This window comes from Mauremys mutica, chromosome 14 (genome assembly GCF_020497125.1).
Source record: "Mauremys mutica isolate MM-2020 ecotype Southern chromosome 14, ASM2049712v1, whole genome shotgun sequence".
In the NCBI taxonomy this organism is placed as follows: domain Eukaryota; kingdom Metazoa; phylum Chordata; order Testudines; family Geoemydidae; genus Mauremys; species Mauremys mutica.
Genome location: NC_059085.1, coordinates 43,867,476 through 43,895,474, shown reverse-complemented (window position 1 = coordinate 43,895,474; position 27,999 = coordinate 43,867,476). Strand labels below are relative to the sequence as shown.

Genomic DNA, 27,999 nt, shown 5'->3' with positions numbered 1-27,999 from the left:
GGCTGAGGTGGCCCTGCTGCTCATGAACATGGCCCTGGGGGAGGCACTCAGTTACCAAGCCAGGCTCCTGGCAGAGCTGCTCTGGCCGGGGGGGGGGGGGGGGAACACTCAGTTACCAAGCCAGGCTCCTGGCAGAGCTGCTCTGGCCGGGGGGGGGACACTCAGTTCTAGGGCCAAGAAGGCAGCTGCCCCCCTCCCCTCCAAGATACCCCCCAGCCTTCCTGTGTGCAAATCTCTTTATTATGACATCCATTGCGATATAAAAACAGACCTTTTAAAAAATGAAAAAATGCAGGTAAAAAATAAATAGATTTACAAACAATGGTAGCAATAAGTGTAAATATCAAAGCGCTACAAAAGTCTCCTAAAAACCTTGTATTCAATGGAGTAAGTCACCTGGCGTAAGGTTTCTGCCCTGAAAAGAGGGCCTGGGGAGACCGCTGTGGTGCAGCCAGACCAGACACAAGGAATGTGGGGACACTGTTGGGCCGGGCAGGGGTGGCAGCTGCTCTCCCAGGCCCTCCCAGGCCCAGGAGGGAGCACATACCTGTGGTGTAGATCCAAAGCCAGGTCCCTGCTCAGGCCTCCACGTATGCCATGGGAGGCCAGGCTCCCTCCCCCTAGCACCGGAGGGGAGGGGGGCTGCAGGGAGGCACCTGTTCCAGAAGCCCATAGGCGTACACCCCCGGGGGCCCTCCCTCACAAGAAAGCACAGAAGTCTGGGAGCAGAGCTGACTGGCCCCAGCCCAAGAGCAAAGCAGCCGGGATTAGCTCAGCACAGGGTGCAGAGCAAGCAGCCTTCTGCTGATTACAGCACTGGGAGCATCCCCTTTCCGGAGGGAGCTGCCCACACCTGTGCGCTGATTCAGACAAGCTGCTGGAATCCCAGCCCTCAGCATTTGCCTGGCCAGGAGCAGCCTGGTGCCATGGCAGGTTAGTCCCTGCTGGTGCCTTGTTAGGTGCTCTCGTTAACAGGTCCAGCTGAGCAGCCTCTCAGGCACAAGGAGCCATACAGCCAAAAAGCTCCTGCCGCAGCAACTTGCAGGCTGGATGTGCTGCCCACAGCTGGAGTGACCACTCGGCTGTGGCACACCACCCCGGAATGTGGGGCAGGCCCTCAGCTCAGACTCCTGTCCCTCTGGTATGGGAGGGGGGTGGGTACTGGAACCTCTGCCCTGCAGACTAGGGGAACCCCCAGCCCACTAAGCCTGGCCCAAGAGCAGCACAGGGACTTAAGCCAACATGCAAAACTATTCCATGGGGCTGGGGCCCCTGCAAGGGCAGCTGGCCCCCAGCTTAGTGCCCAGCACAGCACCTTGCATTACTGGTGTCCCCTTAGCTCATGGCAGAGGCGCTGTGCTGGAGGAGTGGGGCAGCACCCAGCTCCCCGGGACACAGCGCGAAATACGGCTTTTGGCTACAACCACCCTTGCAGGCCCTGGAAGGGTTCACGAGCCCCTTGAGCACTCCTCAGGCACAGCAGAGGGCAGGCAAAGAAGCTGCTGGCAGCCATTCTTGGGCAGGCTCCCGCTGACTGTGGCCTCTCACTGCCCTTCCGTTCTTTGGCAAAGGAGCCAGAATTAGCTGCTGTTCTCCCATGGGGCAAGCCTCAGACCCTCCCAACACCCACCAGGGGCCAGGGAGTGGCAGCTGGAGGGGGCTTAAGGGGCTTTTGTGGTGTTTCTTCAGCAGAAGGGGCCTCTCAAACCCCATCTGCACAGGCTGGGTGGCTGTTCCCAAAGCTCTAAGTCCTGGTGTCCTGCCTCAGCCGCCCCTGGCATCGCTGGGTCCCTGCATGAGGTGCCTCAGCCAGCAGAACAGGGGCGAGTGCTTTACTTGCTGCATTCCCGCTCTGGCTAGGCTCACTCCATGCATCCCTCACCATCCCTTTGCCTCTCTCCACGCTGCCCCGAGCCCCCTCGCTGTACTGGCCACAGACGCCCTTACGCAGAGCGGCGCTTCGCTGCTTTCTCTGGCACGTTAGCCTCACACAGGGATGCTAGAGCTACAGCCAGGGCTGGCACCAGAGAGGACGTGGGATAAAACCACAGCCAGCGGCAGACAATAGCATGGAGCAGGGATTCTGACTGAGGCTCTTGGTGGAGTCTAGCTTAGCAGTGGGGCCCACAGTGAAGATACCAAAGGGTGCTAACCCCTGGACTAAACAGCACATAATTAACTGCCCTGGGAGGGTACCCACATACCCCCCCTTTCACAGCTGGGGAAGAGACTTGCCTGAGTTTGCCTGCATCAGTGGCAGAGCCAGGAATAGTACCCAGGGTCCTGCCTCCCAGGGCACAGGCCATGCTGCCTGCTTGTGCGCAGTTAAGGCAGGGCAGGACTGCACTGAGCAGCCGTAAAGACGGAGTTCCCTCACCTTGATGAGAGGGGATCTGGCACTCCTGCGTGGTGTGGACAGGACAACCAGGAGCCCTGACCTGAGAAGCAGGAAGGAGGGGAAGCACTGAGAGGCTAAGTAATAAGCACTTTCTAACTCCATCTTGATGCTGCCCCCTCCCCATTCCTATTGCCAGCCCTGACAGCCAGCCTTGGCCTCGCTCCATGGCAAAGGTGCTCCCCGTTGTGCAGGGGGCCATGGGGACAGGCAAGGGAGGAGGAAAGCTCAGAGCCATGTAACCTTAATGCAGCCACTCACCTTTCTGCCTTCACCCTCAGCTGCTGGCACGGGTCGCTCGTAAGCACCGGGTAATGCTGACTGGGGGCAGAGGCAGCCATCCCGAGAGAGGCTCCAGGTGACCCTGCCATGGGCTTTGGCACAGTAGGGCACTGGAGCTGTACACAGCACCATGGCCCCAGCAGCAGGCTGGGTCGGGTTATTGCTCTTGCTGCTGGTCTGGCAGTTGTGGGGGATGTTCCTCTGAGCACAGCAAAGGCTAAAGCTGGAGCTGTACTGCCTCAGCCTTTAAGGAGCAGACAAGCCAGGCCATGGGCTGGGCAGAGCGTGCAACACTGCCCCCTTGCAGTGACCCCAGGGTGCAGCCCCACTGTGTGGAATGAGACGGAAAAGCTGCTTGGGGATCAGTGGCAAAGCAGGCAGAGGGGACAGAGGAGCAGCAGCTCATACCACCATCAGCACCATGGGCATACGCTGCCCTCATGCCCAGGGCTTTGGATCAGAAGGAGCCATGGGAGAGCCCTGGAGGCAGCTGGGCCACACAGACATGCAGCAGATCCCTGCGGGAGGCCAGGATCATTTGAGTTTTCAAGTGGCTCAAGGAAAAGGACGTGGTACCTGACTGAGGAAGCCACTTCAGAACAGCAAAGAATGGTCCAGTTCAGGCGGCCCAACGGCTGCCATCTGGGCCCTCACAGGGGAGGATCCTTCCCCCTGCCTTGGAAACTCTCATGTCAAATTGGAGACATCTCTTCACCGCACCAGGGAAAGGACTGCAGTGTCCTTAGCAAAGCACCATAGCACTGGGAGCCCACCTGCCCCGGCACAAAGCCACAGGGAACCCTCCCTAGTTCACAGCATTAAATCCACAGGCAGCCAGTCCTGTGTGCGGAGGGGGGGAGATTTCTGCCCATTTAAATAAATTGAATATTTATGGACCATTTTCCTGCCTGGGGAGAATGCAAAACTGACAGGGAATCCAGTGTCTGGACGCTAAAGCACAAGAGGGAGGGAGCTCACAGCCTGCCAAGCACAGCTCTGCCTGCAGAGACCTTGGGGCACTCCTCCCCAGGCAGGAATCAAGTCCCCAGGCTCCAGGGGCACACATTGCAGCCAACTTACTGTGTCACCTACCATGCGGCCAGTGCAGCCAGACAGCTCCTGCTCTACAGGGCAGGACAAAGAGTTTGCAAACTTGGATTCTTTTGCCGTATGAATTCATTTCTGTGAGCACTCCCGTCCCTACTGGAGGGCAGGGGGCACAGAGCACCCTCACTGGCTCCTGGGGCTCAGGCCTCCCGTGGAGCCTATTGCTCAGGCTGGAGTCCGCAGGCAACGCTTCCTGTCCTGCCTCCGGCCCAGGGCCTCTCCCACACCAATGGAGCTCAGTGCAGCTCCCACAGCAGGATTTTGGGCCCTGGCAGGTGGCAGACAGGAATCTTCACAGGAGCCATCGTCACTGCACCTGCGGGCAGGTGTGCGTGGCCCAGGCTACCTGGAGCGTTCTCTGCTGGGCAACAAGCAGCTGCTCCTCGGGCGGCACTCAGACTCACTAGCCCAGGAACTCGCTCCTTGGACAGCAATTTAAAACCCCACAAATAAAATCCCATCTCCTCCCCACCCCAACCCGCGGCTGCCCCCGAACAATGCATGGCGGCAGCACTAATCCTTTCCCATTGCACTTTCCCCGCTCCGTCCAGAGCACCCCCGCCTGTCACACCTCGGCAAAAGCCAGGCTGCTCTGCTCCTGCTGCTTCCCACAGCGCCGGGCAACGATGGCCATGTAGAGCGTGAGGAGGCCCATCCAGTAGCAGCCGTACAAGATGGCGCCGGAGATGAGGAAGGCCAGGTCCGTCTCACTGAAGAGGTCCTGGCAGTACGCCGTGTAGGCCAGGCCTCCCAGCAGGACAGCGACCCACACAGAAACCGGGATGAGGCCAATGAAGTTGACCACAATGGTTTTGCGGCCAGAGGTGCCCCAGCCTGACTTGTTGATGGTGGCGATGGCGAACATTTTGGCTGGCAGGAGGCTGGACATATAGAGCAGGGAGTAGAGGGACATAAAGATCATCTCCGCATTGCCCCGGAGGAAGCAGGCATAGGTGGCCTTGATGATCCCCACCAGCTGCACAGTCAGGAGGAAGAGAAGGATATTCCAGATGCGGCCGCGGTAGAACAGCTGGATGACCGTGGCAATGAGGAAGAAGGGGAAGAAGCCAGTCACCACGGACTCGTAGGTCATCCAGAGGTGGTGCTTGTGGAACCACAAGGCGTTGTAGAGCCACTCCCTGAAGTAGGACTTGCTCCAGCGAGTCTGCTGGTTGAGCCAGCGGAGGTATTTGGTGGGAGTCTCGGTCAGGCACTTGGAACGGGCGGTGTACTTAGTCCTATACCCGAGGCTCAAGACACGGTTGGTGAGGTGTCTGTCATCCCCAAAGCTGCACTTGCTGCCAAGAAACTTCTGATTGTACCAGTCCTCCAGGAACTGCTGCAGGAGGGCGTTCCGGTACATGCCCAGGGGGCCGCTGATGCACTGGACGCAGCCGAAGTAGGACTGGCAGGCCCGCTCCACGTTGAAGGCCATCCAGTACCGCACGCTGCTCAGGAAGGAGATCCACGAGTCGTACTTGTTGAGGATCTGGGAAGGCAACACACATAAGGAGACACCACTAGTACCTAGCCCTGCAGGGCCTCCCTCCCCAGCCGAGGCAAGGAGAGCAGCATCGCACTGCGGCCCAACGGCTCCCATCCAGCAGCACCCTCACCACAGGGCTTGCCATTGCAGGGGAGCCCTGCTGCCGGAGGGCGGCTGAGAGGCCCTTGCCTTCAGAGCAACAGCAGTAGCCAGCTCTTCCTGTGCACGCGGCCAGGCCTGCAGGGCAGAGACCAGTGCACAGACAGGCACTGTGGCTGTTCTAAGGAGAAATGGGGCTCTCGGAGAGGTGCCTCCAGGACCTCAGCCCTGCTGCCCAGTTATTCAGGGAGCCGGTTCCCTGACTTTCACTAGGCACCTGCCAGCCTCCCACCAGTGAGGGAGGAGCCCCACAGCAGGCAGCAGTATGATGGGGGCCGAGGGACATTGTCCCTCCCCTCCCCACTGGTTGCGCCTATGGGGTGAGGACAGAGCCTGCACTGCCATGCAGAGCTGCTGCCCCGGGTGTGCCTCACGATCACTGCCAAAGCATGTGGCAGCAGGCTCAGCACAGCGTGCAGGCTGGCTCTGAGCCGCGGTGAAAGCCTTCTTTCCTGGCCTGTTCCAGGATGTTCCCTCTCCCTAGGATTTGAGAGAGCCTTGGCATCCCAGGCCTGGATATGGCACTAACCCCTCCCTCCCAGCACTGGCACAGGGACTTGCTCCCCGCCCACTCAGCAGCAGCACAGCCAGGCTCACTTTGAACCTGGCGCCCAACCGCAGAGGAGCCAAACGATCCCCTCACCCTACGCCCCGGGTGGCCTGCATTCCCTGGGCTCGGCTGGCTCTGGGATTTCAGGGTAGTCTCATTTGACTCACGCGCCATTGGCTACACCCCTGGGGTTCGTACCTGAACGTCCCCACCAACTGCGCCCACCCGTGGATCCTCCTCTAAAATGCGCAGCATCTCCACCGTGCAGGCTGGATCCAGGACCGTGTCTGAGTCACACACCTACCGAGCAGAGAGAGAACATCACGGTCTGCTCGGCCTAAGCCTCCTGCTCCCTTCCACGCACGCCGCGGGAGCCCAGCCTCCAACCCTGCATCCAGCAAAGCCCGAGTCACTTAGAACTAGACAAAGCACCGCACAGCAAGCCCAGGGGAGAGGCCCATCCTGCCACAGACACGTTGGGGCCTACAGGGCAGCTCCAGGAGACCATTCTGAGAGGCTGCACGGAGCGTACACAGCCGCAGATGGACACAACCTGACTCAGGAGCTCCAGCAGGGGGGCAGCATGGTACTGCCCAGATCACCTTTCCTCCTTGCTCTGGGCTCACAGAACCATGCAGAGCACAGGGGCCCTGGTTCTGAGCCCCAGGCAGGGCTGTGCCAGCCACTGAGGGGGGCTGGAGGGAAGAGAGAATGTCTCTATGCTAGGAAGTTGGCAGGGAAGGAGTCTGCCGTTAGGGGGCAGGGGTGCACTACGGGGCAGAGGTGAAGGGTCTCACTAAGGGGTTGTGGGGGGAAGATGTCATGAGGTAGTTCTGCTTGCAGGAGCTGAAGTGGCAGTGCCAGAGGAGCAGTAGGGAGACCTGGCACAGTCCAGGCAAAGGCATTTGCTGCAGGGTTAGTGTCTCACAGGGCCCAAAGAGCAAGTGGCCATGGCTGGGGCATGCAGCCCCAAGCAGGGAACTGCTCGGTGCCTGCTGGGGAACAGCAGTTCCTGCTTGTGGCAGTGCACAAGAATGCCATGCATCTTGGCAAAGCTGCTGGCCTGGCAAGGGGAGCACCGAGACGGCCTCTCTCTCGGGCCAAAGCACCCTCCAGCCATTCCGGCTAACGTATGGATCCAGAACAATGAGCATCTCGGAGCCTGCCAAGACCTCCGAACACCTGTGCAGGGCTTCCTCAATGTACTGACGTGGTTTTCTCACGCCCAACACCTTGGTGAGAGCCCCTGCACCCCGCTGGCTCCTCAGCAGCGCCCCCCTCAGCTGCAGCAGCGAGGAAAGGGCAAAGCCTGACCTGCAAGGGAGCCCCCCCACACACACACACAGGGGTTGCAGCAGAGTCAGGCCCTCTTTGTACAGCACAGGGGGGTCAGAGCAGGGATCAGTGCAGGGCAACTCAATGCCAGAAAGAGGGTGACAAACTGAAGGGAGGTCAGAGAAGAGCCAGGAGAGGGATTGGTCCGGTCTCACCTAGCTGGGTGTCTGGCGAGCCTGGGCACAGGCCAGCCAGGGGGATTCGCTCATACGGAGATCAGGGAACGCTTCTTAATGGGGGCTGTGGAATCATCTCCCGCGGGAAGGGCCTGCTGCCCCAGCCACTGAACACTGGGCTGCACAAAGACCTGGAGCAGAGCCTGGCAGGGAGGGTCTAGGCTAGATGGGCTTTTCCACCTAGGATTCTGTGGCAAGCAGGAAGCCATCCTGAGCTCCACTCCCCTGTGCCACCCGGGTTACAGCCCTGCCCCCCTCCACCCCTGCCCATCCTGCTGCCTCCACCATCCTAGAGTGGCCTGCACATCTGTGGCACTACAGAACTGGTGCATGAACACTGGCTCTCCAGTGCACTTGGCCCTTTGCTAGTGCCTCACTGCCAGGAAAGAGGAGCAGTGATCCCAGGAGCCACAGCCCTCCCCGGGGACGATGGCCCTGCACTCCCAAGTCCCATTCCTGGAGAGGATGTCACAAGGCAGGAGTGGGAGGGACCCAATCTGCCTATTTGGCCACTGCCCACTCAGGGCAGGCTGGCCAGGCAGGATCATCTGTGCACCAGCTGCTCTGGACTCTCTCAAGCCAGCGGGAAGAGAGGGCTGCACTCCCCTGTGCTTGGCTAGCCCAAGGGTTTGCAGAGAGAGCTCCAGCACCCTCCTTCCCCAAAGAACCAATTTCTGCCTCTCTCCCCCTGTGAAGACAGACCCAGCATGTGCCCTCACTTTCCTGAGCTGGACTCTGCTGAGCCCTGGGGATGCACTCTGAAGCTGGCTGTCAGTTTAATGGGTTAGCCCCTGGTTGAGTGCTGTTCCCCCGGATGCTTGGGGGGAGGGGGAAGTTGTTACATGGCGGGGGCATCTCACCTCCTTTCCTTCCCTTAGCTTCTCCCTAACCCTGGCCTAAGGAGCTGTATATCCCGCAGAGGCAGGTTTCACAGGCTCACACCTCATGCCTGCTTCTGGGACCCCAATAGGAAGCAGGAAGGGCGGGAAAATTCAAATCCTGTTCTTGGGAGAGCTCCAGACCAAATCTGCAACCCAAGAGCATCTAAACTCCTGGGCATCTGTCTATTGGACTAAGCCTTTTGAGCCAGGGTTACCCCTCCAATGGCTCACATTAACTACCCTGGATAATTCAGTTCTCGCTGGGCGGGGGGATCCCTGGGGGCTTTGTACAGAACAGAGCTGGAGAGAGTCCCACTCAGGAACACACGACCCACCAGCGGGCAATAACTATAAGCTGGAGGAGCCCTATGGAGCAGAGCCCCAGGCTCCCTGCACACAGCGCCAAGCAGAGGCAGGACAGGACTGAGAGCTGGCAGGGGCTGCACAAAGGAAAGGGACAGGATTGAGGACAGTGACTGTGCTACTGCTGCGTCCCCCCCATGCCCTGAGCAGCCTGGCTGATACCCTCTGTGGCTGTGTATGTAGCAGTGCATCAGCCAGCCCAGTCTCCCTGCTCTTGCACTGCCCGGTAGAGGATCTCAAACACTTTGAGCACAAACAAATCCCACAGGAAGGCTGGGCCTGGGCTGGATCTGGAGAAGGTGGGTACGGAGCCGGGCCCGGGCCCTGCCATGAGTCAGCTGGGAGTGCAGCATCCCAACTCTCAGCCTTCGCCACTAACCCTTCCTTGCTCTGGCTCTCCAGTCTGCCTGAGCCAGCCAATCCCCGGTGCATCGGCTGGGAGAGATCTTGGCCTAGCCTTGCGTTCCCTCCCGCCCAGGCAAGGTACAGCAAAGGCTGTGCTGCCCCTGTCCTGAGGCAGCAGATTCCCCCGCCCCAGCCCCTCTCACCTGCCCCTCCTTCCCAAGAGATATGAAACGGCTCCACACTGGTTAGTGCGAGAGCTGCGTGGTCACCGCTCCTGGCGCCGTGCCCGCCAAGGCAGGAGTGTCACCCCTCTCCTGTGCCGTTCCACCCTCCAGCCGCCCCCAGGAGCTGGCCACCCACCTGGATGTAGTCCACGGAGTCCCCGAGTGCTCGGAAGGCTGTGTACATCACCTCGCGCTTCCCCCCCCACTTCTGCAAGATGCAGGAGTAGGTGCTGTTCCGCACCAGCTGCTGGATGTGCCCCATGCTCTCCTGGAGGCTGCTGTCCGTCTCCCCCTCGCCCCTCTCATGGAAGTTGCTCTTCCAGACGTAGCAGCCCGTTTTCTCAGAGCCCAGGATCTCATTGAAGATCTCCAGCATGTAGGTGTCATCCTGGCCATTGCCATCCACCACCATCACGACCTGGAGGTCGGGGAAGGAGATGCGCTTCACCGAGTGCAGGCATTTCTTCAGGTAGTCGGGATCCTCCTGGTAGGCAGCGATGCAGAGCGCCACGGAGCGCTGCAGCTTCAGGGGCCGTCCCTCAAGCCGCATGTGCCGGTGCTCCAGGAAGGCAAAGAGGCTCTGGATGAAGAGGTGCAGGCCCAGGATGGCACCATACAGGCCGAAGGAGAGGTAGTGCTTCTCGGTGTGGATGAACTGGTAGCCAGTGATGTAGGCTGCAAGGATGCCTCCCAGCACCACCAAGGCGAAGAGGCTGGTACCAAAAACACGAAGGGCCGTGGTAAAGCTCACTGGCATCTGTCCAAAGAGAAGGGACCAGAGGCTATGTTAGGGGTGCAACCCAAAGCCCACAGGGCAGGCTGAGGTCAGGACAGCAACGCCACAGAAGCAATGGTGCTGCCCGGGGGGCCCCCAAGCAACCCTTCCTCCAGTCACCCAGCTGGCAGAGCAGGGGGCCTTCATTCTGGCAGCATGCCAAAGGGCAAGGGTCACTTGGGTACTGAAGGCAGGACCAGGGAAGGGTGCTACAGAAGGGGGTCCCATTCCCGGCCAGCTCCAGCTAGGATGAAGCAACAGTCCAGAGCCCTGGGCCAGCCTGAAGTGCATTGGAGACTTCGTACACCCCTTCAGGCCAATGGGGATTGCTGAGTCAGCCCCCCACTGCCCTCCTGCTCTCCAGGTTGCAGAGAAGGGCCTGCCATCGCTCAGTGCCTCGCTTAGCTGGCAAGCCCTTTGCGGCAGCCTCTGTCTGCACTCTGGAAAGCACCGTGCACACGGCTGTCGCCACACCCAGGGCTGCACTGTTCAAACACTCAGGACACGCACTCACTTTCCCCAGTAGTGAAGGAGCCGGGGTCTGTTCTAGCAGCTGCCAGAAGTGCTGGCTAACCCCCTCTGCAGGGATCCCACCCCTGTGAGATTGCCTAGTGGGTTATGTGGGAGTCACCTTCCCAGAGACCTTCAGCTCTGAGCCACCCAGGAGCAGTTCACAGCCAGCCACTCACACAACCAAACACCAAGTGCTACTGCATCTGCAGCTGGTTCTCCTGCTTCACAACCCATGCTGCAGGTGACCTGTCAAGGGGAGAGAGAGGTTGGCTACTCTCCCTACAGTTTCTGCATGTGAATCCCAGTCAGTCTCAGGTCTCCTCAAAACTAGTGCTAGAAATCCAAGCATCCTCTCCCCAGAAGTGGCCAAAGACTTGTCACAAAGCCAGGCTCTGACTGGACACTGGCTCTGTATACAGGAACCAGGCTGGCCCACAGCGTTCCAAATGCAGGAGGAAAGGTTTATCCCCCCCACACCACATATTGGCCTCATGCACAGAGTTGTGTCTGTTACCCCAGCCAGATACCCTCTTCTCGTGCGCTGTTGCTGGCCATTCAAAGGCAGGCCCTTGGAACAGCTCCTCTCTGCAGGGTGTAAAATCCTGTCACCCAGCAGCCAGAAAAACCCCACACAATTTGAACACAGGCTTCAGGCTCTGGGCTCTCAGGGCCAAACACTTCAGAGAGCTGAGCGTGCGACTGCTTGATGGTGCATGACACGGGGACTGCGCAAGTGTGCAAAAGTGCATAGGCAGCCATTTGTACAAGCAATCACAGCAACTGCTCACCCAAGTCAGACGCTCCCCAGACCTGCAGCAAAGAGGAAGAAGTCTGTCCCGCGCCATCCCTAGTGAGGAGGGGCTGGGCTCTCAGTCCCTTTCCTGATCAAATGCAGCTCCCCTGCTCCATCCATGCCCCTACAATGGGGAAGAGTTGCCTTCCCCAGCCAGCCAGATGACGTTCTGTTCCTCCGGGACGGGCCCAGCCAAGGGAACAGGTGGAGCCAGAGAGCCCCTCTCTGCTCCCCTGACACTCAGCACTCGTAGGGGTCTTGGGAGACCAGCTACAGCCTCCTCAGTCACAAGGCTGCTGACCACGACAGAGGCCTGGAAGAGGGAGGTTCCCAGGTCTCTATCAGGGACACAGAGACTCCCGGTCACCCAGTGGTGGTTGGGGGCAGGACGCAGGGTCTCACTCTCACCTGGAGGATTTTTTTCCTCTGCTCCTTTCTGAGCACTGTTATTGGAACAAATCCCAAAGCTTAGTACAAAGCCAACGCGATGGAGGGATTTGGCCCCATATCCTGGGGCCACAGGCCTGCTTGCATTTGGCTTTGCACTTGCACTGGCCATCCCCAGCTACCAAGCTGTGTCAGAGGGACGAGGAAGCTCAGCAGCCAGAGACACTCCATTGGGCCCCCAAGCTACAGGAAACCAGAGCCCCCAAAAGCCTGGGCAGGGGGCTGCAGACAGTGGTCTCGCCCCAGGGAGCCAGTCACCGGTGGGAAAGCACAGAGCCATGCTTCCCCAGCGGGAAGAGCTGGCGACTTGGCCAACGGCCTTTCATTCCTAGTCACACGGGTGAGCGAAGCTCTCCGATCACAGAGGGTGTACGAGGGGGAGAGCCAGAGGGGTTGCTGCAGAGCTGCCAACAGCCATGCAGGCTCTGGCACCTGGAGCCTTTCCAGCTGATCTCCAGGCTCCTCCCCAGGAGCCTGCACACCCAGACTGCTGGGTGCCAGGCCCCGCCGGAGCGGAGCTGGGCTCTGCTGAAGGACACCGAAGGGCATGAAGGATGCCTTCGTCCCACTCCCAGCTGCCCCTGCAGCAGGACAGACTGGATGCCATCGGCATTCACTGGTACCCAAGGCACCAACAGACCAGCCAGGTGCTCACTGCCCTTACAGAGGTCCTGGGTCTTTGGGGTGTGTGGGGGGGAGGGGGATAAATACAGGGAGTCCCTGTCTGCTTGGCAATCCCACTCCTAAGAGGAGTCTCTGCTCCTGGGAAGGGGCCAGTCAGCCCCTGGCCTGCATGGGCTTACAGGAGAGGAATCACTGACCCTCCCACCCAGCTCCAAGCCCTCTCCTGCCAATAGCACTTCACAGCTCTCCCAGCACCCTGGGGGAGGGGGAGGGACCCACCAGCGCTGCGGGCCTGTTTCTGCACCAGGTGCGAGCTGCCAAAGGCACAGGCTAACCTGCTGGGTGGAGCAGGCAGGTCCCAGCCCGGAAGGCTCAGATAGTCCCTCCCACTGGCCCCCAACCCAGTCTGCCCTCGGCTGCCCCCCAAGCCAGGCAGGTTCTGTCTTAGTGCCCTCACTTGCTCTCTCTGCTCCTGGTTCCCGGGAAGAGGCTGCTAGGTGCTAGGTGCTCCCTGGCTTTAGAGGTCCCTGCAGCACGTTGGCTTGTGCTTTCTCCAGCCTCGCTGGGGGTGTCCCGTGAGACGCAGGGAACATGCAGGTTGCAAGGCGGCCGGGTTGGGGGGGGGGTGTCTCTGTTCCTCCACCTAAGTGTCGCCCTTGGCTCCGGCCACGTGCCAGGCCAGAGGAGGCGGCTCCAGGCAGCAGCTGGGCGACACAAACCACCAGCCTCGGCGACCCAGGGCCTGAGACCCAGGGTAAGGGAGGCTGGCTGGCCCCTGTGAGCATCAGCCCAGCACCAGCTGGCACGGCCCCGGTGCACTCCAGGGAGCTGCCGGAGGGGCCCTTTGCCCCAGGGCTGCAGGGATCCGGGCAGGGCCGACTGACGGGGGGGTGGGGGGCAGGCTCCGCTCGGTTCGGTTCGCTTGGCGGGGAGCGCGCCAGGGAGAGCCCGGAGGAGGGTTTCAGGGGAGCCACAGGGCGGGCTCCCCGCCCAGGGATGTGCAGCGCCCTGCGAGCCGCCTCCGCCTGCTCCCCACCCTGCGAGGCAGGCCCCGGCTCCGGCCCCCAGGGGAGCTCTGCAAAGCCGGGCCGAGAGGCTGCCCCGGGTACCCCGGGTACCCCAGCGACCGGAGAGGGGAGACGGGCTGGGGCCGGCAGGACCCTGGAGCAGCCTGCGGGACTGGAGCGGGCCGAGGCGCCTCTCACCCTGCAGTGCGGCAGCCCGGGCCGCAGCTCCGGAGCCCTCGGCCGGCCGGCTCCCCGCGCTCCGCCAGCCCGGGGGGGGGGAACTGGCGACCCCCGCCCCGCTCACCGTGCCGCCGGCTGGCCGCCTCCCGCGCCGCTCTGAGCCCGGCCCGGCCCCCCCGAGCCGCCTTTAAAGGCGCGGCTGAGCCGGCACCTCCCGCAGCCCCCGGGGGCTCCGCCTGCCCGGCCGGGAGAGGCGCCCCGAGGCCGGACGGGGGAGCCCCTCTCGCCCGCCCCCCACGTGCTCCCGCCGCCCCTGGCACCGCTGGGCCGGCAGCGTCCAGCCGAACCAGCGGCCCGGGGAGCCCCGGCTCCGACCAGGAACCGCCGGCGGAGCCCAGCAGGCTCGTTCCCCGCCCAGCCCCCGGTCAGCCGGGCCGGGCTCTGCCCCTGCCCCGGCTGCCGCGGGACCCAGCAAGTCGCTGACTCCCTCTGCCTCAGTACCCCCGGCCCGGCGCTGGCCAGCGGCTGCCCGCCCGCAGCGCCGGGGCAGGGCTCGCACGGCTGCAGGATGCAGATGGACTTTCCCGGCCAGCCGAGCGGCCACCTGAGCGCCCGGCGAGGCCCCTCGGAGCTGGGCCGTTCAGGTCTGGAGCCAGGGCGGGGGCGGCGCCCATGCCAGCAGTGGGGACGGGGGAACCTGGTTACCTCCACGCCGGAGTGAGACCCGGAGCTGCCTGCGGTTCTGGTTCTCGGAGCCACATGCAAGCGCTGCTCCGGAGCAGCCCGCAGGTTACAGATCGCTGCTGGCTTGAGCCAAGTGCTCCTGGCTCCTGGGCCCGAGCGGGGTGGCGGAGGCAGCCGGGGAGCCGGAGCTGTGCATCCCCCGAGCGCAGCGCCCAGACTAGGAAGGGGCTTTCACTCCCCAGGGAGCCCGGTTCTTGGCGCGCAGCCTCCGCTCCTGGAGGCACAAAGTGAACCGCCCCAGAGCCAGGTGTGAGGGGAAGTTACAGAGATCAGAGAGCACCGGGCCCTGCACGGCTTCCAGCTCTTGGCTTAGTGTCAAACTCTGACCCTTGGGGCTGAAATTCTCCAGAGCTGGGCTCGGCTTTCGGCAGCAGAACCAGTTCAGCCTTTTGGGGTAGGAGAGGGGAACGAGCCCCCGTTGGTGCCAGTGCTTTATTTACCGCCACCCCAGCACTCCTTGGGGCCCCTCCCGAGGGGTGAGGGGAGAGTGGGGGTGTCCATGGGGGTGCCTGTGACATCAACGATTCGCACCTCTCAAAGTCCAGTGCTTAGTAGTAGCAGAATTCAAGGCCAAACACATTAGGCAGGAGTTGGTGCAACAGGGCGTGTCAGAGCTGATTGGAGCAGATGTAGCCATGGCTGGAAGCTAACAAGGGTAGGCCCTGGCTACACGCCCATCCAGCCAGGGTTTTAAGGACAGATTATGCTGGGAGATGACACTTCCTGCCCTCTGCTGCTAAACCAGAGCAGGGCTTTGGGGGACCGGGCCAGCTGGGGGAATAAAATCACTAAAAAAGCCACCTACCTCTAGGACAGAAAAGAACCCTGCAAAGGCCTGTGTGCTCCGCCGAGGGTGCTGGGTGTCTTCCCTAGGGAGGGGTAGGAGACTCTCTCCTGCTTCCTGCTGGAATTTCATTGGGTTTGACCAGAACCTTGGGCAGACTGAGGCTCCACACGCTGCCCCCTCCCCGCCCCCGGTATGGTGCAGAGGTGGAGGGGGAATGGATCCCTCTCCTCTGACCAGGCAGCTGGAGCCTCCTGCACGCGACAGCTGGAGGTGCAGGCGGACGGAGATGGGTCTCACTTTGTACCAAGCAGCTGACTGGAATCCCCAGCAGTGGCAGTTTAACTGACCCATCTGATTGTCCCATTTTACAGACTTTGCTTTACATGAGTCTGTAGCAGGACTGGCACCGCGGGTGGTTTCCTCTGGCTGAAGTCCCCCAAGGATTAGTCAAAATCCCCACTGGAAAGTCCCTGCTCTGGCTGCCAGCGCAGCACCTGGAGCAAACTGCTCTGTGGGGTTTTGACTTCACTGGCATCACTGGGAGGGGGGATAAGTCTCCTGCCTGGAACGCTGGTGCAGCTTGTTCAGAAGGACAAACCGGGGAAAGGGGGGGGCTGCATTACATGCCAAGACCATAGACCCTGTTCTGAGGTCCAGGTGAGAGGCAGAGCAGCTGACAGGCTCTGGGTGAAGAAATAGGGGTGACTGCAGTAGGGACCCAATTAGCAAGAGGAGGTGGGTGAGGCATTTCGAGAACAAACAAATATCCCAAACACAAGACCTAGTAGTTGGGGCACTTGCCCTGGCCAGCCATCTGCTGGAAATGTAATACAGCAAAACACAAACTGCCCAATAAGTTCTTGGAATGTCCTGGGGCTAACGACTGGTTTCAGAAGGGGCAGGTTGTAACCGGGGGGACCGTCGTTTTAGAAGGTGTGAGAGCAGAATAAGGACAGTGGATTACAAACACACACACTTTAACCACCTCAGAGAACTGGTAGGTGAGGTCCCGTGGGAAGAAAATCAAAATGAAAAGGAATTCCAGAGAGCTGGCAGTTTCTCAGAGACAGTATTACAGGTGCAACAACAAACTATCCCGCTGCAAAGGAAAGGCAGGAAGACTAGTCAGAGGCCAGTCCGGCTGCACCAGGAGATCTTGAATGACCTGAAAACCAAAAAGGGATCTACAGGAAGTGGAAACATGGACAAACTGCTAAGGAGGAGCACAAAGAACCCCCAACAGCACAAGCATGTAGGGAGAACATGAGTTACCCCTAGCAAGGGGCATAAAAGGCAAGGAGAGCTACTAATGGACAACCTCAAGATGCCTGAGGTGTTTACTGCCTATTTTGCTTCAGTCTTCCCTAAAAAGGTAAATTGTGACCAGATACTTAACACAATTAATATTAACAACAAGGGGGAAGGAACACAAGCTAACATAGAAAGAACAGGATAAAGACTATTTAGATAAGTTAGATGTATTGAAATCAGCAGAGCCTGATGAAATTCATCCTAGGTATTGAAGGAACTAGCTGAAGAAACCTTCGCGCTGTTAGCAATTATTTTTGAGAACTCACGGAGGACAGGAGAGGTCCCAGAGGACTGGAGAAGGGCAAACACAGAACCTCTCTTTAAAAGGGGGAACAAAGAGGACCCGGAGAATGATAGACCAGCCAGCCTAACTTCAATGCCTGGAACAATACTGGGACAAATGATGAATCAAACACTTGGTAAATATTAGGGCTGTCAATTAATCACAATTAACTCACATGATTAACTAAAAAATTAATTGTGATTAATCTCACTGTTAAACAATAGAAACCAATTGAAATGTATTAAATATTTTTGGATTTTTTTCTACATTTTCAAATATACTGATTTCTATTCCAACACAGAATACAAAGTGTACAGTGCTCACTTTATATTATTTTATTACAAATATTTGCACTGTAAAAATGATAAAAGAAACAGTATTTCTTCTTCGAGTGATTGCTCCTATGCATTCCATGTAGGTGTGCGCGCCGCGCGTGCACGGCTCTCCGGAACATTTTTACCCTAGCAACTCCGGCGGGCCGGCTGGCGCCCCCTGGAGTGGCGCCGTCAAGGCGCCCCTTATACACCTCAGCCGGCCCGTCCGCTCCTCAGTTCCTTCTTCCCGCCCGTGACGGCCAGTTGGAACAGTGGAGTGCTCCCTTACCTCCACAACCCTAGTGTTTCTCCATAGTTCTAGTGTAGATAGTTTTAGTAGTTAGTTCAGTTCTTGTTGTAGATATATATATATTTAGTGTTAATAGTGTCAATAGTTACGGAATTAGAGGGTTTGCCCCTCTTCTTCCGCCCCGGTGCGGGCTTATGCCCGGAGCACCGGGTTTCAAGCCCTGTGCGGCTTGCCAGCGGCCTATGCCGGTTAGCGACCCGCACGACTCTTGCCTCCGCTGCCTCGGAGAGTCGCATCGGACAGATAAGTGCTCTATCTGCATAGCCTTTAAACCTCGTACGAGGAAAGAGAGAGACTCTAGGCTGAAGCACTTACTGATGGAGTCTGCGCTCCAACCTCCGGCGCCAGCTCCAGCAGCACCGAAAACCGCCTCGACAAGCAGCGCTCCGACTGCACCGAGCCGCTCCGGCACCGAGCCGGCACCAAAGACCCGGCACCGCTCCCTCTCCCCGGGGAGGAAGCACAAGGCGCCGAAGACGGCTGCCGCAAAACAGCAGCGAAAGCCGTCAGCCCAGCCGCCTCCGACGAAAACGGTGCAGGCTGAGGCAGTGCACGCTAAGTGCACCGCACCGTTGACTCCGGCGCCGCCTGGCCCGTCGAGTCCGGTTCCGCCCAGCTCCCCGGTGCCCACCGAGGAGGAGCTGAGGATCCCGTCGACGCCGGAGGCGTTCGCGACGGCAAGAGAGCTGATCGAGGCGACGGCCCCGTCATATCAGCCGCCGGCACCACTGGTGCGGACATTCAAGTCCCTCGGCAAGCCAGCGATGGTGCGCCCCTCATCTCCGGGCGACCGTGGCGACCGTGGCTCCAGAATCCGGTCTCGATCCCGGTCTATCTCCCGGCGAAGGTCACCGAGGCACCGCTCCCCATCCCGCCGTAAATCGCCATCGCGACGCCGCTCAGCGTCCCGGCACCGGTCGCAGTCCCGGCACCGCTCTCCATCGCGGGGCCGGTCGTACTCCCGGCGGCGCTCCAGGTCCCGGTCACGAAGTCACCGGCACCGCAGCAGGTCCGCGTCCAGGCACCGCGGACATCGGGACTCGCGCAGCCGTTCGAGGCGCCGCAGATCCCGCTCGAGGTCCGGTTCCCGGCACCGCCGGTCGAGCTCCCGACGTCGCCGGTCGAGCTCCCGCCGCCGCCGCTCCCCTTCTTGGCACCGGAGATCCAGCTCCCGACGCCGTAGATCTGGCTCCCGGCACCGGAGATCCGGCTCCCGGCACCGTGCGCAGCACAGGTCCCGCTCGCCACTGGACCCCCGAGACGCCCGGCACCGACCCTCGGCACCGGAGGATCGTCTCACGCCGGCGCTGGACGCCCGCCCAGGCATCGCCACGGCTCCACCCTGGCCCTCCAGGGAACCCTCTGTAGCCTCACCCCAAGGCAGTGCGGTGGATTTCAGAGCCGGTTCCGTTCCCCCGGATCATGGACCCCAGTATTGGGGACATTGGGTGCCCTGGGCGCAATATGAACAGGGGCCTCCCCTGCCACCCAGGCAGCCGGGCTCGGCACCATCGGTACCGGTGGCCACCGTTAGTCGAGCCCCCCCGTCCCCACCGACGCAAGCCGCCGCCCACGACCCTTCTTTGGGCCAGGACTCGCTGCGGCCAGATCACCAGGTGGGCGAGCACCAGCAGGAGGAGGTGCTCCCGGGCCACTCCTCGTCGTCCTCTCCAGATGAGGCGGTAGCGGGGGCCTCGCCATCGGGACCCCCGCCCATCGACCTCAGGGCACACCAGGACCTTCTCCGAAGGGTGGCAAAGGCCATTAACTTGCCCATAGAGGAGGTGCAAGAAGTCGAGGACCCGATTACGGACGTTGTGGGAGATGACGCCCCTGTCAGAGTGGCGCTCCCGTTCATTCGCACCATTCAGAAGAACAGTGCCACTATCTGGCAGTCGCCCTCCTCCGTTGCCCCCACGGCACGAGGCGTCGAAAGGAAGTATTCCGTCCCGCCCCAGGGCTACGAATACTTGTACGTCCACCCCACCCCGGACTCGCTGGTGGTCCAATCGGTCAATGACCGCGAACGACACGGTCAACCCGCCGCTGCGCCGAAGGCGAAGGACGCCCGGCGCATGGACTTATTAGGGCGTAAAATCTATTCGGCGGGAGGCCTCCAACTCCGTGTCGCCAACCAGATGGCCCTCTTATCCAGATACACTTTTAATATCTTGGGGTGCCTTGCGAAGTTCACGGAGCTAACCCCTCCGGAATCCCGCCCTGAATTCTCAGCGCTGCTGGAGGAGGGCAAGTTAGCCTCCAGAACACTGATCAAAGCGGCCGTAGACGCAGCAGACTCAGGGGCTCGAACGGTAGCATCCGGGGTGACGATGCGCCGCATTGCGTGGCTACAATCTTCCACCCTCCCACCTGAGGTCCAGTACACCCTCCAGGACCTCCCGTTTGACACGAAGGGGCTGTTTTCTGAGAAAACGGATGCCAGAATCCAGTCCCTAAAGGATGGGAGGGTTGCGATACGAACTCTGGGTATGCACACGCCGGCCACGCAGAGGCGTTCGTTCCGCCAACAGCCCTACCGTCCCTTCAACCAGGCCAGGTCTCGGCCGTTTAACAACCGCCGAACGGCCCCCTTCCGCCGTAGACCGTCAGGGGGGCGGCGCAACCAGGCGCAGAACTCGTCCAAGGCTCCGCAAGGCCAAAAGCCGGCCTTTTGACGGGACGCCCGAGGACGGCCCATCACTCTCCCCCCAGGATCCACCCCTTTTGTTTTCCAATCGCCTTGCCCGCTTCCTTCCGGCGTGGTCTGCTATAACATCGGACAGCTGGGTCCTCAGCACCATCCAGCACGGCTACCGCCTACAGTTTCTTTCGCCCCCCCCCTCCCACCCACCTTCCCCGTCCCTCTTCAGGGACCCCTCTCACGAGCAAGTCCTCATACAGGAGGTGCAGGCTCTGTTGAGCGTGGGTGCTATCGAGGAGGTGCCTCCCTGCAGGCGGGGCAGGGGATTCTACTCCAGATATTTCCTCATCCCCAAGGCGAAAGGAGGTCTTCGTCCCATCTTGGACCTCCGGGAGCTGAACAGATACCTCTGCAAGCTCAAGTTTCGGATGGTAACCTTGGGGTCCATTATCCCTTCCTTGGATCCGGGAGACTGGTTTGCCGCCCTCGACATGAAAGACGCTTACTTTCATGTGGCGATTTACCCCCCCCACAGACGCTTCCTGCGCTTCATGGTCAACGCGACCCACTACCAGTTTGCGGTGTTACCCTTTGGCCTCTCCACTGCCCCGAGGGTGTTCACCAAGTGCATGGCGGTCGTGGCCGCAACTCTCCGTCGTCGCAGAATCCACGTATACCCCTACCTCGACGACTGGCTGATCCGTGGGCGATCTCAAGAACTGGTGACAGCCCAGGTGTCAGAGATACTGCACCTGTTCCAGTCTCTCGGCCTCCTCGTCAATGCCGAGAAGTCCCAATTACGGCCGACACAGCGATTGGAGTTCATAGGAGCAGTCCTCGACTCCACCCTCGCCAGGGCCTGCCTCCCTCGTTCTCGACACGAGACAATGGTCTCGCTCATTCGCAGCTTACAAGCCTTCCCTTCCACGACGGCCCGGTCCTGCCTTCGCCTGCTGGGCCACATGGCTGCGTGCACCTTTGTGACCGCGAACGCGAGGCTGAGGCTCCGTCCGTTCCAGATGTGGCTGACTTCGGTGTACCGGCCCCACCGCGACCCTCTAGATCTGGTGGTCACGGTCTCGGACCCCACTCTCCAGACGCTCACCTGGTGGCTGCATCAGGAGGTGGTCTGCGCCGGGGTTCCGTTTCGCCCCCCTCGCCCGTCGGTCACCCTGACCACAGACGCCTCGGCGCTTGGATGGGGGGCTCACATGGGAGACCTGCACACTCAGGGCCTCTGGTCGGCCCAGGAGCTCTCCCTGCACATCAACGTCAGAGAATTGAGAGCGATCCGCTTGGCTTGTCTCGCCTTTCTTGCACACCTCCGGGACCGCTGCGTCGCGGTATACACGGACAACACGGCAGCCATGTTCTATCTGAACAAACAGGGCGGGGCCCGATCCTCCCCGCTGTGCAAGGAGGCGATGCTCCTATGGGACCTGTGTGTAACCCACTCGATTCGCCTCGAAGCGTTCTTTCTACCAGGGGTGCAGAACACGCTGGCCGACCGTCTGAGCCGGTCTTTCGCTGCCCACGAGTGGTCCCTTCGCCCCGACGTAGCCCACACCATCTTCCAAAGGTGGGGATTTCCCCAAATAGACCTGTTTGCCTCCAGGACCAACAGGAAGTGCCACAGGTTCTGTTCGTACCAGGGTCGGGCTCCGGACTCCATCTCCGATGCGTTCCTCATGTCCTGGACGGGTCCCCTTCTATACGCCTTCCCGCCGTTCCCGCTAGTCCACCGAGTACTGCTCAAGCTACGGAGGGACAAGGCCCGCGTCATACTCGTCGCTCCGGCCTGGCCGAGGCAGCACTGGTATACCCTGCTCCTCGAGCTATCGATCCGGGATCCCATTCCCCTACCGTTATGGCCGGATCTCATTCTCAGGACCTCGGCAGGCTTTGTCACCCGAACCTGCAGTCGCTGCATCTTACAGCCTGGTTCCTGAGTGGTTGACCGACGCGGAGAGGACCTGTTCTGCGGCGGTGCAGCAAGTTCTCCTTGAAAGCAGAAAACCGTCCACACGCTCTACCTACCTGGCAAAGTGGAAACGCTTTGCCCTTTGGTGCGATCAGCAAGGTCTTAACCCCTTCTCGACCCCTCTCCAGACGGTCCTTGACTACCTCTGGTACCTGAAAGGCCAAGGTCTCGCGATCTCGTCCCTGAGGGTACACCTGGCGGCGCTTTCGGCCTTCCGGCCTGCTGTAGATGGTCGCTCCGTGTTTTCCAACCCCATGGTTGCCCGCTTCCTCAAGGGGTTGGACCGCCTCTACCCGCAAGTGCGGCCGCCGGCTCCTACGTGGGATCTGAACCTGGCTCTCACCCAGCTGATGCGCCCGCCCTTCGAGCCCATGGCCTCCTGCTCCCTCCTCCATCTCACCTGGAAGACGGCCTTCCTCGTGGCAATCACATCCGCCAGACGAGTATCCGAACTCCGCGCCCTGACGGCGGGTCCCCCATATACCGTCTTCCACGCGGACAAAGTGCAGCTTCGGCCACATCCGGCCTTCCTCCCAAAGGTGGTGTCGGCCTTTCATCTTAATCAGGAGATCTTCCTCCCGGTCTTCTTTCCAAAGCCGCACGCCTCACCTCGTGAGCAGCAGCTCCACACCCTCGACGTCCGTAGGGCCCTCGCCTTTTACATTGACCGAACTAAGTCCTTCCGGCGTTCCTCCCAGCTCTTTGTCGCAATTGCGGAGCGCATGAAAGGCGAGCCTGTTTCATCTCAACGGATTTCTTCCTGGGTGACATCCTGCATACGGGCGTGCTACGATCTTGCTCGCGTCCCCCCGTGCCGGCTCACCGCACACTCGACAAGGGCGCACGCCTCGTCAGCCGCCTTCCTGGCCCACGTTCCCATCCAGGACATCTGTCGAGCGGCCACCTGGTCTTCCGTCCACACCTTCGCTTCCCATTATGCGTTGGTGCAGCAGTCCCGAGACGACGCAGCCTTCGGCTCTGCGGTGCTACACTCCGCCACGTCTCATTCCGACCCCACCGCCTAGGTAAGGCTTGGGAATCACCTACATGGAATGCATAGGAGCAATCACTCGAAGAAGAAAAGACGGTTACTCACCTGTAGTAACTGGTGTTCTTCGAGATGTGTTGCTCCTATCCATTCCAGACCCGCCCTCCTTCCCCACTGTCGGAATAGCCGGCAAGAAGGAACTGAGGAGCGGACGGGCCGGCTGAGGTGTATAAGGGGCGCCTTGACGGCGCCACTCCAGGGGGCGCCAGCCGGCCCGCCGGAGTTGCTAGGGTAAAAATGTTCCGGAGAGCCGTGCACGCGCGGCGCGCACACCTACATGGAATGGATAGGAGCAACACATCTCGAAGAACACCAGTTACTACAGGTGAGTAACCGTCTTTTTTCAATTCCCCTCAGACAAGTACTGTAGTGCAATCTCTTTATCCTGAAAGTGCAACTTACAAATAGATTTTTTTTGTTACATAATTGCACTCCATAACAAAACAATGTACAACTTTAGAGTCTACAAGTCCACTCAGTCCTACTTCTTGTTCAGCCAAACGCTAAGAGAAACAAGTTTGTTTACATTTATGGCAGAAGCTTCCCACTTCTTATTTACAATGTCACCTGACTGCTGCTTTTAATGTCACCTGAAAGTGAGAACAAGCATTCTCATGGCACTTTTGTTGCTGGCATTGCAAGATATTTATATGCCAGATATCTTAAACATTCATATGCCGCTTCATGCTTCAGCCACCATTCTGGAGGACATGCTTCCATGCTGATGAGGTTAGTTAAAAAAATAGTGCGTTCATTAAATTTGTGACTGAACTCCTTGGGGGAGAATTGTACGTCCCCTGCTCTGTTTTACCCACATTCTGCCATTATTTCATGATATAGCCATCTCGGATGATGACCCAGCACGTTGTTTGATTTACAAACTCTCACTGCAGATTCGACAAAACACAAAGAAGGTACCAATGTGAGATTTCTAAAAATAGCTACAACACTTGACCCAAGGTTTAAGAATCTGAAGTGCCTTCCAAAATTTGAGAGGGAGGAGGTGTGGAGCATGCTCTCAGAAGTCTTAAAAGAACAACACTCCAGTGCGGAAACTACAGAACCCAACCACCAACCAACCAACCAACCAAACCCCCAATCTTCTGCTGGTGGCATCTGACTCAGATGATGAAAATGAACATGCGTTGGTCTGCACTGCTTTGGATCATTATCGAGCAGAACCCATCATCAGCATGGGAGCATGTCCCCTGGAATGGTGGTTGAAGCATAAAGGGACATATGAATCTTTAGCACATCTGGCACATAAATACCTTGTCACGTTGGTTACAAAAGTGCCATGCAAACGCCTGTTCTCACTTTCAGGTGACATTGTAAACAAGAAGCGGGCAGCATTATCTCCTTGTTTGTCCGAGCAATTGGCTGAAGTAGGACTGAGTGGACTTGTAGGCTCTAAATTTTTATATTGTTTTATTTTTGAATGCAGTTTTTTTTGTACATGATTCAACATTTGTAAGTTCAGCTTTCATGATACAGAGATTGCACTACAGTACTTTGTATGAGGTGAACTGAAAAATACTATTTGTTTTTTTCAGTGCAAATACTCGTACTAAAAATAAATAGAAAGTTTGTTATCTAAATCAATATATTTGAAAATGTAAAAAACATCAAAAAATATTTAAATCACTGGTATTCTATTATTGTTTAACAGTGTGATTAATCATGCAAATTAATCATGTTTTTTTTTAAATTGCTTGACAGCCCCAGTAAATATCTAGAGGATCATAGTGTGATAATGAATAGCCAGCATGGATTTGTCAGGAGCAAATCATGCCAAACCAACTCATTTCCTGGTGTAGTGGATAGAGAGGAAGCTGCAGACATGATGGATCTTGATTTTAGCGAGGTTTTTGACATAGTCCCCCAGGACATTCTCATAAGCAAACTAGGGAAATGTAGTGGGTCACTGTCAAACTGGGGGGATGTATCTACTTGGGTCCCACAAGCATCTGTCCAGGCTCATCTTCATTAATGATTTGGATAATGGAGCGTACAGCGTGCTTAAAAAATCTGCAGATAACACCGAGCTGGGAGGGTTGCAAGCACTCTGCAGGACAGGATTAGAATTCAAAAGGATCTTGCTCCATTGGAGAATTGGTCTGAAACCATCAAGATGAAATTCAGCACAGGAAAGTGCTGTACAATTGCACAACTACCAACTAGGAATAACCAGCTAGGCGGCAGCGCTGCAGACAAGGCTCTGGAGGTTAGAGTGGATCACAAAATGAATATGGCAACAGTGTAATGGTACTGGGACAAAGACTACAATTGTTCTGGCGTGTAAGAACCGGGAGGTCATTGTCCCGCTCTACTTGGCACTGGTGAGCCTCAGCTGGAGTCCTGAGTCCAACTGTGGGCACTGCACTTTGGGAAAGATGGGCACAAATTGGAGAGAGGCCACAGAGCCACCAACATGGCAATAGAAGGTTTAGGCAGCCTGACCCGTGAGGAAAGGTTAAAAAAATTGGGCTTGTTTCATCTTGAGAAAAGCCTGAGGGGGACCTGTTAGCAGTTTCCAGATCTGTGAAGGGCTGTTATGAAGAGGACGGGGATCAATTGGTCTCCACGTTCACTGAAGGTGGAACAAGATGTGATGGGCTTAACCTGCAGCAAGGCAGATTGAGGTTAGATACTAGGAAGCCCTTTCTATGTACAAGGGCAGTTAAGCTCTGGAGCAAGTGTCCAATGGAGGTTGTCGAATCCCCGTCATTGGAGGCCTGTAAGCTCAAGTTGGACAAACCCGTCTGGCCCTGCCAGTGCCAACGGCTGGCTGAGCCCTCCTGAGTGCCCGTTCTAGGGTTCTGTGATTCAGGACAATGGGCTTTGGGGTGCCCTCAGCAGAGGACGTTGACGCATGACTATGGCGCCAAGGATGTGCCCAGATTGAATAACCTCCTGGCGCACACACCAGTTCTCTAGCCCTCGACACACCTCCACCTACCTCCTCCTCCTGGCCAGTCAGGGCCACCAGAACCAACCTCTCCCGCTGCCTCTCACTGATTTGCTGTTGGGATCATTGAAGAAGAGGTGAGATTTCCCCGGTTCCAGGGGCAGCAGCGAGGGAATGGGCACGTTGGGTTTGTTCTGGGCTGAGAGCTCAGCTCTCCCCGGGGCAGCAGCCTCCAGGAGAGAGAGATGGTGTTTCCTAGCTAACCGCTGCGGCCCCACAGCCAAGGGGCCTGGCTCAGTCACAGACCTGGGCTAGGGCGGATGTCAGACACTTGCCAGCTTGACTCCCATTCCAGGTGGACCAGCCCAGCAGGTGACTGTCTAGGCACTTCCCTCTGGTGCTGGCACCAGGCGGCATTGCCAGCACTCTGGTGGCTGGGCTTGTGGTGTGTGCGCTTGCAGGCCCCCGCGAGACCGCCTGGCCTGCCTGAACACTGCTGGGGCAGTGAACAGTGAAGCCCCATCTCATTTTGAGGTACAAAGGGTAACCCCTCCCCCCCAATTACCAGCAGCTGCTATTTTTCGCAGGCTTCCCCCCACCTTGCCACTTGCACAAAGCCAGAGTTCCAGCCCTGGCAGAGCTGGGCGCCAGTCCAGTCCCCTAGAGCCCTGGGCGGGGAGTGGCAACCATGCTACCACAGGGAGTGTGAACAGGCCGGGGGCCGAGCTCCATCTCCCAGTTCTGCCACTGGCTGTCCAGGTCTGCGAGTCCCGAGCCCGTCGGAGCCCAGGGGCCGGGGTGCCGGGAGCGAGTTCGTTGCCCTTTGGGAAGCGCGTTGAGGGAAGGCACCAGAGCCGAGGCCTAGTATGAACAGTAGCGACGAGCGTCCTGGCCTTGGGGCCCAGCTCCTCCAAGGAGCCGGGGGGGGTGGGGTCTGTGGCTGGGTCTGACCTTCAGACACTGCACTCAGGAGCACAGCCCTGGAGGGGACCGCGAGCTCTGCCCGGGCAGGTGGCTGCTAGCAGCAGGAATCCTGCGCTGCAGCCCCCCCCATCTCCTGCAGCAGGCCTGCCCTCGCCCCGGCAGAGACCCAGTGAGTGCAAAGCCTGAGAGCTGCCCCCCTCGGGCACGTCCTTGGAGCTCCTGGGCAGCTGCCCCTCGTGCTGGCAGATGCACCTGTTCCAATCCAGCTGCTCTGGGCGCGGTATGAGCAGGGGGTCGAGCAGTTTGCTGAGCCGCCCGTGTGCCGGCTGCATGGGACAGAAATCAGCCAAGACCCCTTTGCCACGCCCCTCTCACCCCCCCGCAGCCAGGTTTGGCGTCTAGCGGAACAGGGAGTGTTTAGAAGAAAGCCGAGGTTTGAAAGCCCCTGCTCCATTGTGTGTCTGCTTAAAGCTGCCGGGGTCGGGGAGGGCAGGGAGTTCTCACTGCCTCTGCTTTTGGAAAGCAGGGCAAACGCAGCATCGCCTGGTGTGATAACCGGGCGCAGGGAGGTGCAGGGGGCTGGGGGACGCGTGCGCGCACACGCACAATATCTATTAACCTTTATGCTCCTTCCCAGGTAACGTTTAAACAGGTGCAGACAAACATGGCCAATTTGTTGTAAAAATCGCAGCACGGCAGCTTCTTACCTTTTGATGCAAACGCTGCTCGCAGACACCTCACCTTTCTTCCCTTCCTGTGGCTCTCTGCAGAAGCACTTCCCAAGGTATAAATAAAATTTCCGTCTCCTCCTGCACAGAAATCGCCTTGTTTGCACAGGGAGAATTGCAGCCAGAAGCCCAGAAAACATTAAAAGAGACTTTTCATTCAAAAATCTTCCCCTGGTGTGATCCCTAGGCGGAGGCAGAGCTCAGACATAAACATCGCAGGACAGACAACTCCCCAAAGACGTGGCCTCTGCCCAGCCAAAGCTGCAGGACAGCAGAGCCTGGTGTAATCTGGAGAGGGAAAGAGGGCTGGGAAAACCTACTCGTGGGAGCTGATCTTGCAGCAACCTGGCATTCTCCAGCAAGGACAATGAGCGCGCG

General features: G+C 58.9%; 1 protein-coding gene across 5 annotated transcripts; it reads right to left on the bottom strand.

The window, feature by feature from the left end:
- Positions 1-104: 104 nt before the first annotated feature.
- Positions 105-27,787, bottom strand: HAS3 (hyaluronan synthase 3). 5 transcript variants are annotated; one of them, XM_044987288.1, is made up of 4 exons: positions 27,601-27,787; positions 9,440-10,060; positions 6,178-6,279; positions 105-5,273 (listed from the first exon to the last, which is right to left on the bottom strand). In XM_044987288.1, the coding sequence occupies exons 2-4, from the start codon at positions 10,058-10,060 to the stop codon at positions 4,350-4,352; spliced, it is 1,647 nt and encodes a 548-aa protein (XP_044843223.1). In that variant the 5' UTR covers positions 27,601-27,787; the 3' UTR covers positions 105-4,349. The 5 variants fall into 5 exon arrangements, with proteins under 5 accessions (XP_044843223.1, XP_044843221.1, XP_044843220.1 ...); XM_044987286.1 differs by lacking the exon at positions 27,601-27,787 and adding an exon at positions 15,192-15,275; XM_044987285.1 differs by lacking the exon at positions 27,601-27,787 and adding an exon at positions 14,348-14,770.
- Between the last annotated feature and the right edge of the window lie 212 nt (positions 27,788-27,999).